The sequence below is a fragment of the Rhizopus delemar genome, genomic scaffold (genome assembly GCF_000149305.1).
Source record: "Rhizopus delemar RA 99-880 supercont3.5 genomic scaffold, whole genome shotgun sequence".
NCBI classification, from domain to species: Eukaryota; Fungi; Mucoromycota; class Mucoromycetes; order Mucorales; family Rhizopodaceae; genus Rhizopus; species Rhizopus delemar.
Window position 1 is genome coordinate 2,128,084 of NW_027137831.1, and position 13,805 is coordinate 2,141,888.

The 13,805-nt window shown below is 35.0% G+C and overlaps 7 protein-coding genes across 7 annotated transcripts; 5 read left to right on the forward strand and 2 right to left on the reverse strand.

Moving 5' to 3' along the window:
* Positions 1 to 150: 150 nt before the first annotated feature.
* Positions 151 to 1,466, forward strand: RO3G_07579 (uncharacterized protein; the record flags this gene model as incomplete). Its single annotated transcript, XM_067662169.1, has 4 exons — positions 151 to 247; positions 295 to 927; positions 981 to 1,054; positions 1,107 to 1,466. 4 exons carry the CDS (start codon positions 151 to 153, stop codon positions 1,464 to 1,466), a joined length of 1,164 nt encoding a protein of 387 aa, XP_067518270.1.
* A 2,007-nt stretch (positions 1,467 to 3,473) lies between these two features.
* RO3G_07580 (transposase) lies at positions 3,474 to 3,995 on the forward strand (the record flags this gene model as incomplete). Its single annotated transcript, XM_067662170.1, has 2 exons — positions 3,474 to 3,537; positions 3,814 to 3,995. The coding sequence occupies 2 exons, from the start codon at positions 3,474 to 3,476 to the stop codon at positions 3,993 to 3,995; spliced, it is 246 nt and encodes an 81-aa protein (XP_067518271.1).
* A 1,216-nt stretch (positions 3,996 to 5,211) lies between these two features.
* Positions 5,212 to 5,655, forward strand: RO3G_07581 (uncharacterized protein; the record flags this gene model as incomplete). Its single annotated transcript, XM_067662171.1, has 1 exon — positions 5,212 to 5,655. One exon carries the CDS (start codon positions 5,212 to 5,214, stop codon positions 5,653 to 5,655), a length of 444 nt encoding a protein of 147 aa, XP_067518272.1.
* A 1,300-nt stretch (positions 5,656 to 6,955) lies between these two features.
* Positions 6,956 to 8,805, forward strand: RO3G_07582 (uncharacterized protein; the record flags this gene model as incomplete). The annotated part of the gene is made up of 2 exons (XM_067662172.1): positions 6,956 to 6,980; positions 7,043 to 8,805. The coding sequence occupies 2 exons, from the start codon at positions 6,956 to 6,958 to the stop codon at positions 8,803 to 8,805; spliced, it is 1,788 nt and encodes a 595-aa protein (XP_067518273.1).
* Positions 8,806 to 9,400: 595 nt separating this feature from the next.
* Positions 9,401 to 10,447, forward strand: RO3G_07583 (uncharacterized protein; the record flags this gene model as incomplete). Its single annotated transcript, XM_067662173.1, has 1 exon — positions 9,401 to 10,447. The coding sequence occupies one exon, from the start codon at positions 9,401 to 9,403 to the stop codon at positions 10,445 to 10,447; it is 1,047 nt and encodes a 348-aa protein (XP_067518274.1).
* A 173-nt stretch (positions 10,448 to 10,620) lies between these two features.
* Positions 10,621 to 10,890, reverse strand: RO3G_07584 (uncharacterized protein; the record flags this gene model as incomplete). The annotated part of the gene is made up of 2 exons (XM_067662174.1): positions 10,621 to 10,776; positions 10,825 to 10,890. The coding sequence occupies 2 exons, from the start codon at positions 10,888 to 10,890 to the stop codon at positions 10,621 to 10,623; spliced, it is 222 nt and encodes a 73-aa protein (XP_067518275.1).
* Positions 10,891 to 12,316: 1,426 nt separating this feature from the next.
* Positions 12,317 to 13,764, reverse strand: RO3G_07585 (uncharacterized protein; the record flags this gene model as incomplete). Its single annotated transcript, XM_067662175.1, has 3 exons — positions 12,317 to 13,171; positions 13,222 to 13,487; positions 13,545 to 13,764. The coding sequence occupies 3 exons, from the start codon at positions 13,762 to 13,764 to the stop codon at positions 12,317 to 12,319; spliced, it is 1,341 nt and encodes a 446-aa protein (XP_067518276.1).
* Between the last annotated feature and the right edge of the window lie 41 nt (positions 13,765 to 13,805).

Consider the following 13,805-nt stretch of genomic DNA (forward strand, 5'->3'; position numbering starts at 1 on the left):
ATAAATGAGCCTGTTGTAGATAATAAAAAAGGTCAAAGCATGTTGGAAAAATTATTAAGTAAGTCCTCTTTTGATCGCATACAGTTTTTTTTTAATCTCATAAAGCATACAGGATTATTTAAACAAAAAAAGAAATTACAAGACAATACAATGGTTATTTCATGGCCATTTGAAGCTATTCATAAAACACATATTCATTTAGATATTAACACTGGTGAATTATCTTTAACAAATGGTTGGGAATCAAGTAAGCTTTTATTGTATCTGTGAGCATATTTGCTGATTGTATTTTAGCTAGAGGAGAAAGCAGTAATCAACAAGATATTTTATTATCTTCCTTTGTAAAGCGAATTTATGCCGAGTTTGAAATGATTCCACCGCCACCACCAATACCCTCACAACCTTCGTTACTTCCACTACCTCAAAAGGCGATACTTCATAAATACATGACAACCATTGAAGCATCTCGCGCATTATCCAAGTTATGTAGAGAAGAAGACCCTCATCAATATTATGCTGATATGACTAAAATTGGAGAGGGAGCTTCAGGCTCTGTTTACAAAGCATATGCTATTCAAAAAGAACACACGGTGGTAGCCATCAAACAGATTCATCTTCGACGTCAATCAAGAAAGGATCTGATTGTTGAGGAAGTGCGCATGGGTCAAGAGAAGCCCTTTCACGACAACTTGGTCAAGCACATTGAATCTTTTCTTTGGAAACATGACGTCTGGATTGTGATGGAATATATGGAAGGAGGTAGTTTGACAGATGTCGTGATACATAATTGTATGACAGAAAAAGAGATTGCAGCCATTTGCTTGGAACTACTAAAAGCCTTGGATTATCTTCACTCAAGAGGTGTCATTCACAGAGATATAAAGAGCGATAATATATTGATCGGCCCTCAGGGACAAATTAAACTTTGTGAGCATTTTTATTTTTTATTTTTTTATATTTGATTAATCTTTATTGTATAGCGGATTTCGGCTATTGTGCTCAAATAGATAAAATACGCTCAAAGCGAACTACATTAGCTGGTACATTATGCTGGGTAAGTTAGGATGTTTTTATTAAAGTAGCGAGCCTTATAGTTTTCATATCAGATGGCACCAGAGATTGTTCAATGTAAAGAGTACGGCCCCAATGTCGATATTTGGTCTTTGGGCATAACAGCAATTGAAATGGTGGAAGGAAGTCCGCCTCATTTAGAGAATCCTCAGCAAGCCATTCAACTATTGAAGACACATCATACTCCACCAAGTTTGAAAAATCCAGAGCAATTGTCACCTTATTTTCGTGATTTTCTAAGCCAATGTCTTCAATTTAATGCCGAAGATAGGCCGACGGCTCATGACTTACTACAGCATCCCTTTTTATCAGATGCAGCACCTCTTTGCTCACTGCTACCATTAATTGAAAATACTAAAAATCAAATCACGATGGACGATGAATTTTGTTTATAGATTCATTTGAAATATGTAAATTTTATCATCAATCATGTTTAAAACGTAAAACAAAGACGAAGAATAGTACAAATATAAATTGTATGATTTCCTTATAATTGCTTCTTTTTATGTCATAAAAGCTAAATAAAATATTTAAATTCCTTAAAGGTTTATTGCAGATAAAAGACATGTTCTGCATCTTTGTTCATAAATTGCGCGCGTCTTGTCTTAATACATCATGATGGGTGAAAAAACCAAGGAGAATTCCAAGTCTATTTGTAAATTATTAATCTAGACAATGTTTATTTTATAGTTTCTTTTTCACTGGAATACTGACATAAAATGGGAAAATGATCCTTGCATATTTCAAGAAGATGATACTAAATACTATGCAGAGTTCTACAGCATAGAATATTAGAAACGATGCAAATTTACTTGCTTTTGGCATCTAATCTAACCAAAGTTCTAACTTGAGTTCTCTTGGATCATGCAAAATGAACATTTTTTATACAGCTTCTGATCCCTGATAACCAATTAGGTATATGTGAACATTTGAAATTGTTAAAAAAAAACTGTAGTTAGATCCCCGTTAGTAGATATGATCAATACGAAGTGATATTATGTTATTCCCCAACCCCGTACTATTGCTCTTGCTAGAAAAACTTTAGTTGGAAACCAGATAGATTGAAATGGAGACAGTGATTTCACTATTATAAAAACTACATAAAAAAAGGAGATCAAGTAATTCGGAAGCTGATAAAGTACATGAGAACAACGAGAATATGAAATGCGAATTAACAAAGACCTAGCAGTTGTTAAAAAAGGAAAGATGAAAAATATATTACTTGTTCTTAGCCTCTTTAAGAAGACAAAGCCTATAAGGTGCAAGTAATATTTATAGAATGGCCAAGGTTACACTTAATCATGAGCGTTTGATACATAAGCTAACCACATAATTCGTAGCCAATGGTTTCTTATGACTCAGTTTGACTATTTCATTAGAAATAATGCAGAACTTGATAACTATATACTGACTAGCCTAGGTATCAAGGATCATACGTCAGTAATAGCTCAGGAACTCTAAGAATAAGAAAGTGTGTTGGAACAAACTGTCTATATGATGTGTTTGCTTGGAAACAATTTCTATTAATGCTGCGTATGGTGCTCAACCTCTGTGTATTTTTTGGCACTGGTTACTAGTTCCAAGGATTCCTCGTTATCACTACTCAAAGATGCTGTGTTGCCACTAAAAGAGTATGTAATTTCATATGAAGTGATTGCAGGATTACAGCAGAATACATGCAAGGTATCAGTTGAAGGCTTAAGATGTGATTTCATGATCAAAGTCTCTTTCTATATTATGAACATTCACAAATGAATCGTCTATGATATTCATGTACCAATTTCTGCAGAAATAAGTACTATGCTGATCGATTGTGTAAAGCGGCTTGATAAAATTAATAAATATGGTATTCTTGACAACGATGATCAAAAAGGATGAATAAGGATCCATATCATACAGAATACATCAAAAAAATAAATTATTTTAATATGAACATTTCAAAAAATGACTTGAGGCTTTTGAACATCATAACGTCCATAAGAACGTATATCTAACCTCGAGATTGCTAATCAATAAAAGCATTTGCCATGTATTCAATATACTTTGAAGCACCTTAATGGAGGATGAAGCTTAATACACGTTAGTATTTTATTCTTTTGAAAAGAGAAAGGTTACTGAGGTACAAAACATTTATGCAAATTTGTATATATAATGGTTTAATAATCGCTTTTAATTAGCAGGTGCTAACTTTGACACCACGATGTTCAGACTACGCGTATGAAATGCACTCCTTATTCTTTCTCTCTACAGTATACTCTACCTGTAAGACAAGAGATCAAAATACAAAAATTGAATTGGAATTAGAAAGAATGCTCTCAGCGAATGATAAGATGAATATAGTACAATCACAAATCATAACAGATAAAATTGTCTTTTCTCATCCATCAACACATTAAAAAAACATGTCAGCTAGAATCTCCCACTACATACGACCATTAATTATATCTGAAGATGAAACAAAAGAAAGTAAAGCATGGGGGGGTTTTTTTATCTTCTTAGAACACGTCACACGATTAGAGAGATTGCAGAACTTGTTGGATCGAACAAGTCTACTGTACAAAATATAAAAGCCACGATTGATGACTATGACAGCTCTTTGTCTTACAGGCAAATTGGATGACCATTGAAAATAAATGAAAGAACTGAAAGGCACTTGAAGAAAATAATTGGAGAGGATCCTTTTGCCTCTTATAAAGAAATAAATATGGAGCTAGCAAAGCTGGATATTCTTTGTTTGTATAGAAACTCTTCGATCGTATGTTGATCGACTTGACTTCAAATCATACAGAGCAGCTCACAAACCTAGATTGACTGCAAGACACCGCAAAACTAGGATTCGTTGGGCGAAGAAACATCTCAGTTGGACCGAAGACCAATGGAGAAAAGTTGTTTGGTCTGATGAATCGCGCTTTGGTATAGAATGAAGTAAACGGGGAAAAAGAATGCTCAGGAAGGAAGGAGAGCGTTTTGATGAAAGAAACATAGTATTCACATTCAAGTAAAGCGGTAGTAGTGTTATAGTTTAGGGATGTTTTTGGGGAGGAGGTTTCGGACCTTCAGAAATTACTGATACATACTAGACTGAATCATGTTATATCCTATTCTTAGCCTCAAAAATGGCGTAGCATATATGATTTACTTCAATATGTTGACCACATTTTTACACAATTTGAGGCTTTTTACGATACAACTAATAAAATTTCTCATTCATTTTGCCGCTTTCCATAGTTAGCAAGAAATGTTTCATCAACTAAGAATCTTAAGTATATTGAATGATTTGAATGGTTTTCTTATATTAAATAATTTCATTGTTGTTTTTAACGCGTAAGCGATTAATATTCAAGTTATTATTTTTTAAACAATAAATCAAGTTTATTTTCGCAATAAGCATGTCTTTATCTCAATCTATAACATGTACAGCCAAGACAATGGTTACCATGGTCGACCACATATGATGAAAATGTTGTCAGTTATTGATATCCAATGATAACAAAAAGCATTGCATATAAATATTTCTGGTTTGCGTTTAGATGTTCTTGTGCTAAGCATTATTAAAATTGAAACTATGGGTCTACCTGTTTATAAGCCAAGATATCCTCCTCCCCGTCCTCCTCGTCCCTATAGCCCACCATCATCTTAGATAGGTTCCAACTTGTTAGGCAATCAACGAATAGTCTGTTAATGTATTTTATATTTTAATGTACTATTATTGTTATTTGTTAATAAAGATATTTATGCTATGAATAGCGAGTAAATAAGAATATGAAAGAAAAAATAGTATAAGCTAAACAAGCCTATGCTTAAGTATGACTTACCTATATGAATTGTTTATAAACTCTTAAAATGTCTGTATGACACAAACAATACGATAATCGTCATACTGTTCGGTTCGTTCATGAAAAAAAGGAAAGAGAACGAGGGATATGGAAAGGAAAAGGAAAAAGTGAAAAAAGAAAAGGAGAAAGGAAAAACTATATAAACCCACAAGTATCTTCTGTGAATATGCTTCTTTACTCTCGAATCTCATCTGTACGTTTCTGGTATAATAAACTGAACAAGAAAAAGAAAAGGGAAAATAAAGCTCTTTTGCTCACCGATCTCTTTTTTATTATTCTTATCATCATCAATTAGATATCAAACATGGAAAAGAACAAGCATTTTTACTTGAAGCACAGCCAAAGTGGTTTAGTTGCTGATGTTGAAAACAACAGCATGGACGTCGATGCCTACATTGTATTGAAGAAGAAGGTTGACAATGACTGGGAAAGTAAGCAGGTCTGGTACTATGATGAAAAGGAGCAAGTAGTCAATGTTCAGACCGGCAAGGTCATTGGCTACATCGATAGGGATCCCAACACTTCCAATCACAAGACCTTAGTTCAAAAGGCAAATGAACACAATGGAAAGTATCAATGGACCTATGACGCTAGTAAGAAGATCATCTACATCAAGCAAAGTGGTCCTGGATATAGCTTTGGTCCACATGCCGACAATACCTTTGATGGATGCAAGCTGTGTGTGAACAACAACAGAACCAACCCATCTCCTTCCGACCTCTTTGTAATTGAATACAAGGAAAACTAACTGAGTGGTGGCTGCACTTTATTTTTCTCATTCTCCTCTCTCTTATTCAAACAATAAAAGATAGCCATTTACTATGTAGTGGCTTTTTTTTGTGTTTATAATTCTTTTTGGTCTTCTTTGACTATTATTGTTATTATTGTTATTATTGTTATTATTGTTATTATTGTTATTATTGTTATTATTGTTATTATTGTTATTATTAATTATTTATTAAGGGTCTTTTTTTATAGCTGCAAAAGGTTAGTAAGAAATAGTAGCTTAGGGAAAGTAATGATGCTTTTTTTTTTCTTCGTTATTGCCTTATAGACTCTTTCTCAAACTATACGTAGATCACTATTATACGCTTCATATAGATCTTCTCTTCTTTCCTCCAAAAGTGCTCACCTTACTCCTCTTTAGCGATATAGTACCCCCCCTTCTTTTCTATTTTGCACTAGACCATTTCAACGATCATCTGTAATTTAAACTGTAGTACCATCGATCGCGCTATTTTTGGTATCAGGTAATCTCATTGACATTTTATGCTTGATTAAGCACCCTCCATTCCAGAAGTTCTTCTAAGGTATTCTATAAACCGTTGGACCTTTACGAACTACCAACTTGATCTTTCTTGACTAGCTTTTATCCTTTCAATATTTTGTGTTGCTTACCGCGCATTCAGAATCCATCGTTATTCTGTAACTATCTTTCCACTGGCTGTTATTTAGTGAATAGAACTTTGAAAAAAATAGCTCAAGCAAGAAATATTTTGCAGTAGACTAGTCTATTTTATGCAGAAATTGATTTTCTGTGCTTTTAGAGAGCAATCTATAAAAGTTATTTCTATTGATTCAACTTCTTACGGTAATAGTTTCTCCTCTTAATATGCTAGTTATTTTTTGCTATTTGACCACTGTAACTGTAAGGCCACCAAGGTTCTGAATACTTTTTTTTTTCTTTTTTTCTTTTTTTCTTTTTTTTGCTTGTTTTTCTTACTTTTTTCTTTAGTCTCACTCAATAAATTGAAGCGAAAAAATGTGGCAGATAAAATTGATAAATGGACAAGTACCATGTTATTTTGTACTTTATAGCTTATTCATTTTGATGAGGAATATAAACTAATTTAATAATAAAAAAAGCCTATACGATTGGAGGTAGAATGTTGAAGTATTGACAGGAATCACCCCCTTTTTGTTTTTCTAATTTAGTTTAATGGAGTAAATTTGGATGGTTTTGAAATTTTTATTATATTGAAACACGTAAACCGTAAAAAATGTATAAATAAGTGTAAAATTTATTCTTTGTGTTTTACAGAAAAATAATGTTGATCAGTTGGCTCTCTACTTGTAAGTATGTTTAACTTTTATAAAAGCAAAACGATCTCGTATACTAACTTGAGCATCTTCAGTACTTGTTCTTGTTATTGCTTTTGTAAATGTAGAAGGAAAACCTTCTGTGGAAACAATTACTTACAGTGTCGTTGCCCTGCTGAATAACTCTCAGCTCATGGGGGTTGAAGTTGATAGCGCCATCCATATCCTTCAACTTGATCAACCAAGCACCATACTCTATAGGGGCAAAGCACCCGTAGCTCGGCAAAGCTACAGATATGTCAAGATCAACGCAGAAAACTACTGCGTCACAGCTGAAGGATTCTACCGGCCACCAGAAACAATTGACACTGTTAATGAATATTTTAATCGAACATGGAACAAGAAAAAAATCACACCCTTTCCTCAAGTCTATGAGCCGTTATCGATCATCAAACGGATCCCTACCAAACTGCATAAAGAGGGCGAAATTTCTACTATTCACTTAGTCGCTGATCAGCAAGAACTAGACAAAATGCACCAAAACTATGGTGAAGACATTGACGTGAAGGCAACCATGTCCTACGTTTCCATAACCGACAGCCTTTTTTTTAAACATATCAAGATGTCAATTTCCGGTCACAGTTCTCGATGGATGCCAAAGGTCCCTTACAATATTAAGATAGAGGAAGGCGATAGACTCTATGGATTTCAACGTATCAAGGTTAGATCCTTGGGCAATGACCCATCCTATCTTCGTGAAAAGCTTGCCTATGACATGATCAAAGCCCTTGGTCTTCCCGATACAGAACTCTCTTACTGTCGTCTTTTCCTAAATGGTCAAGAACTTGGTCTTTTTGGCGTGATTGAAATGTTTCAAGATCCTTGGTCAACTCTCGAATTTGGAAATGGTGATAAGGATTATGAAGGCGGTATTGTCTATCAGGCTCATGGTCACGCCGCAAGTGGCCGCTATTCTGACTTGGAGTATCTGAAAAACCTATCTGATTACAAAGATGGACAGTACGATATAAAGTCAGATGGTAAGCAAAGTTTTAAGCCCCTTCAGAAGTTTACCAAATTTATTGCGGAGGGCCCTGTGGAAGGTAAGCATGTGGTTGATATTTGGAATACGATGCTTCATATGGAGACTTTTCTTCGTTCCATGGTGCTGGAAGTCTTGAATTCTTACTGGGATGGCCTTATAGCTCACAATCACAATTTCTATCTTTACAACAGCCCAGATACTGACAACTTTATTTACATCTCTGCTGATTTGGACTTTACATTCGGCTCTGTCATTATTGATTCCAAGCCCATGTTGACTGGTAACTATAACACGTTTCCTGGAATGCATACACAGAATTTGATGTCCAAGGTACTTCAGGTTCGAGAGTTTAGAGAACAATTCGAGGAAATGCTTTTTCATGTTGCAAAACATCTTGTCAATCCTGAAGTTACCAACGGCCGTATTGATGACTTGGTTGACATGATTCAAGAAGACGTCATTTGGGATCAGAACTTGCCTCGACTGGGTGTCCTTGTGCAAAATCTAGCAAAGAAGTTCAATATACCTCTAAAAAATGGTAAAATTCCAGCTGACTTGGACGTCAAGTCTATGATCCGTCAGGCTCTGACAACTAATACTGAAGAACTTGGAGAATTTGCTCATATGATTCCTAAGGGTGACCCTGAGAATATCGAAAGAACCTTAATTTATATCGAAGCTATTCTTAAAGGTGTGCCTTTTTTTGAATCCATTTATAGTTCTACAGGATATGAGGTCTTTATGGGACTTAAAGAATATATTCGAACAATCAGCAGAAATACACTGGATTACTTTTATTCTATCGGATACTAAATCTACTTTTCACCCCCTTTTTTTTGTGTATATGACATACTATTATTTATTTTCTTATCATAATAAAAAATGCCATTTCATAAAGTCTTTTTCTTTCTTGTAGTTATACACTTCTTGCTTTTATTGTATGTCAGCATACTTCTTTAAATTTATGACGTGACGTTTTGTTAATCTATTTCTATCTTTTGCTTCTTTTTGTTTTATTTTTTTGCACCCACAAGATGTCAACCGAAAAAGATAATTCAACATTCATTCCCTCAATAAGGGCTTTACATGATCGCTACACCTTTATTTTAGAAAAATGTGATGAATGGAATAAAAAGAAACCTATCCTTGGCTTACACAGGTACACAAACTCACTTGAGGCAGAAAAACAATTTTTAGAAAAGGTTCATGAGGAAAATTGATACGTGTATCTGTTAACATGATCTACTATTGCTAGTTGTTAGAAAGTCCAGATTTAATAAAAAAGGAACATATTCAAAGTACCAATCTTGGTTATTTGGAGCCTGTTTATGAAGCACTTGCAGCCATTGATCAAAAGAACGAGGTCATGCGAATCGTTGGAGTGCCTTTTTCAGATGATACTGCTTGGATGTCTCAAACAGCAATGATAAAACGCCGCAGTATAAAAGTAGATATTGTTGCTGACAATGGTTTAACTTGGATAAAAGTGATTGCTAGAAACGCAAAGGCATTTAGACATGAAGTCATGGGCTTGGAACAAGATGAGGAAGAGGAAGAGGAAGAGGAAGAAGAGTTGCTGGGTTCAGCAGCCGAAAATGATTTTGATAATTTGCCTATTTTTAGAAAGGCTCGAGAATATCTCAATACTGCACAAGCTCATCATCTTCATTTTCATACGCCAATTGTTGTTTTCGCCTTTATGCGTATTCGACCTGATGAAGATATCTTTGTACAAAAGATTATGGATAGACTGAGAGAGATGGGCGTGATGGTTTATTTACAAACTCCCGAAAATGATTTACAGTCAAGCTATAGACATCTATTGAAGAATGTTGATGCTTCAAATATATCTACAGATAAACTCAATTTGGATGTAAGCAGTATCTTTGCTCTTATATCTGAGCTATCTCACCACCCTTGTTCACCAGACGATATTTCTGCAATCCCTATCAAGGTTCAAGCAGAAAGAGAAGCGTCCGTTCCTTGCTTACCTCAACTGAAGCGACTTGTCATTAACAAAAAGCTATTCATGGTTCAAAGTGCATACGATCGACTCAAGGATATTGTGGACGTCGTAGGTGGACCTAGGGAAATAGCAAGATTCAAGTACTTGTTTAGGTATTCGTTGGGTACTCCTGATCTTGCATTCGATCAAGATCTTTGGACAATTCTTCCTCCTTTAAAAGTGCAGGTGATCGAAGACGCGCCGTCAAAGGAATTCTTTCAATTGCTGGAACCTGCTTCACAAAAATCAAAACTCAACAATGGCCGAAAGATACGCACAAGGTTTTCAGATTTTCACGCCATCATATTTGGAAGCGGTAACTATTACAAAATGACAACGCTAACAGCTATTCAATGGATGGAGAAGGCCTTGGCGGATGCAGGTGTCTTGGGAACTTTTATTATTTGCCATGAGCCGAGATCGTTGGCTGAACAAAAAATTCTAAAGTAAAATTGTAGATTTATTTAAAGTGAATAAAGTTTAGAAAAGGAGGGAAGGGCGAAATTGACTACATAAGGTTGAGATATGTTTAGTAAAAAAAAAAAAAAAAAAAAAAAAAAAAAAAAAAAAAAACGGAATATTTGTTTTTATTAAGCAAAATGGTATATAAATTTCCTAAGAAATCAAGTCGATAGGCTGTTAATAGGTATAGAATCATGTTTATCGTAAACTGCAGAGAGAAGCTCTTCTTTATCATTGACTGATAACCATTCATCATATTCAGTATTAGTTTCTAGACTCCACTGCGAAGGATGAATACCATTCCTAGGGCATGAAGACTAATAAAATATTAGACCCTTGAGCATATTTATAATGTCTTTATTTACAGAGTGAGTTGGAAGCCAATTGCCACATAATTCACAAGTAGCTGGTAAAAGAGTAATGAGTTGCATTTTTAAAATAAGAAAGAAAAAGATTAGATTCCAAATCTCATTTTTTACTTTTTAAAAGAAACTTGTCAAATTAATAATTCATGTGCTTACTCCCTAATTTGAAAGTATCCTTTTGTACCTTCTTAAGTTGTTTATCTGTTCCTCATCATCTTTATTGTATAAGCCTTCATTTCTATTCATGATCCTTAAGATCTTGTTTGCTTCCCTTATTTCTTTCATGTTATGTCTCATGTGCGTTGGTTATTACTGATCATATGGCATATATAAATACCTTGTACTCTTTACAATCACACCTGTTGTGTAATCCTAATGTTCCCATAAAAAGTATTAGGGATCATGCTCATATGTAGTTTGATATAAGCAAGCTGATGTTTATTTATAAATCTTGTTTATTAAATGTCTTTTGTGATATAATGTCCATCTCAATTTCACAAAATACAAATGTGAGGACGATCCCTTCTAAAGCTTAATTTTAATTCACATTACTGATACTTGCTCTTACTTTTATATGAATAGAAACACACTATTTTTATCTAAAGAGTATCAAGTTTGATTACAGAATACTAAATGGTATTCTTTGAGTACATACAACCTACTTAAACGTATGTGGTATTCTTGAATGATTTAAACCGATTTAAGATTAAAACATTTTGAATTACTAATCATAGGATTTATCCTAATTCTTTAATTTGCATAAAACAGAATAATTAATGCAGAAGTTTCTATTGTTTACACATAAAGTGAAAAGATAGTGTCGCACAAATCCATCCTATCTTCCCATTTACTCAATCACTTTCTAATTACCTGGTATTTCCTATGTTTCTATAAAGCTTTTTGAATCTTTTGACATTATATTTATTTTTAACGATTACAAAAAAGCAAAGAACAAATCATGAAGCCAATTTAAATTTTGGTCTATAAAGTAGATAGATTCATCAGGACAGCTCAAGCAACCATGTTCCTTTTTTTAGCAGGAAAAACTTGTAAAACAATGGGAGGGGGGGCGGAATCATGCCGGTCATCACATGAAAGAGAGATGGAAGGGTAAAGTGGAAAGGACTGTGAACGAATAGGGCTTTTAAGGTGCTAACTAAAATGATATACGTAGAAAAGGAAAATGAGTACAAGACGATAGATGTCCTCATGACTTGCTGAGAGTAAGAAGGATGATGACAAAATATAAGGGCTTGCTCAATTCTGATAGGTTATTCATAAAACGGATAAGGATGATTGTAATTTAGATGCGATATTTTTATTTATATTGTTCTATGCGTATTTATCATCGAAACTATAACATCAGATACTCTTCTTCTAAGTATATTTACAGTATGGAACGAAGAGAGCAAGGGAATTATAAAAGAAAAAGAATAATGTATAGGTCTAATAAAATGAAGAAATGTGTGATAATAGAATGGATGGGTAAAAACTATTTGTTGAAATCATTAACAAGAGCTTTGACGGCATCGATTGTACCGAAAATACAACCCACTACACCCAACAGAAGAGTAAGAGCACAGAATGCTAATTCGTAAATAGGCTTATTGCGAACACCCGTCAATTTCAAGTAACAAAGTACAGGCAACAAGAAGACCAAACCACAGTTTGCCAAGGCACCAATAAGACTCATAAAGTCATCAAAGTAGGGCACAAAGATGGCCAGGATAACCAAGATAGCCATACAAATAGTACGAATCAAGGCACGGGCAAGCCAAGCCTTGACTTTACCGAGTCTTTCATCAGTGGCATTGGTCCACTTCTCCATCTCGAGTGAGAAAGAGGTGGTGTAGATAGGAATAGCAAGGATAACGTGAATAGTCATCACAATCACAGCAACCATTCTTCCGGCACCATCAGGGAGAGCGTTATAGATAGGAGATACTGTATTACGACCATAAGACCAGTAACCAGGAATGGCAGTCAACAAGTAAAGAGCGGTACAGGCACTCATACCAGCAAAGACGGCCCACTTCCACTGGTGAGGCTTCTTCAAAGCATGTTCTACGTGAGGATAGGTGTTGATACCACCATAAGAGAAGGCAATAGTAGCCAAAGAAGAAGGAAAACCGGTCCAGATGACAGAGTCAGTAATAACAGCTCTTTCGGGGTGTGCAATACGATCCATGGGACCTTGGATGACAACAACAAAAACGGCAATCATAGTACAGATAGCACCCGTGGCGGAAAGGATAGTGACTTCTTTTAAAGTTTTGGCGACCAAGGAGGGAATCAGCAAGACAGCGCCGACGATACATGTCCATGTGGTAGAGTTCAAGGCGGCACTCTTTAAAAAATGATTAGTTTAACGAGATGATTTGAAAGATAGAGACTTACTGTATCACGAAGCAAATAGTTCAAGTTACTAGCAGCCAAGACTAAATAAAGAGCAGGACAACCAAACAAGTTGAGAAAGTGAAGTACGGAGGCAACGATATAACCTGCCCAACCGAATGCAGCAGTTCCGACTTCTTTGTAGTCATGGAGACGTTGACCAGGCTTATGATATAAGCAACGAATTAAAATGATGCCGTTATAGACAGACATAAAGTAAGCCAACATCATGATAAGGATACCGAGCCAACCACCAAGTGCAAAAGCGTCTGTTTGAAATGTAAATTAATGATGTTGTAGAAATGACACAAAAAAAAAAAACTTACGAGGAAGACCCAAGGTACCAGTACCAGCAACAATACAAGTAACATTAAAGAAGGCTGTCATAAAGTTACCATTTCCATGGCCAAACTCATTAACAATTGAATTGTTATCTTCTTCAGCTCCAAAGTTATCAATTGCTGTTTCCTCGATTTTAAAGCTTTCAGCATAGCTACGGTTGGGGGATGGAGGGGAATTATGCTTCTCGATCTCGTGCATGGCCATGTTTTTATTAATTTAAATCAAAATTTGTTGGAAATTCAAAA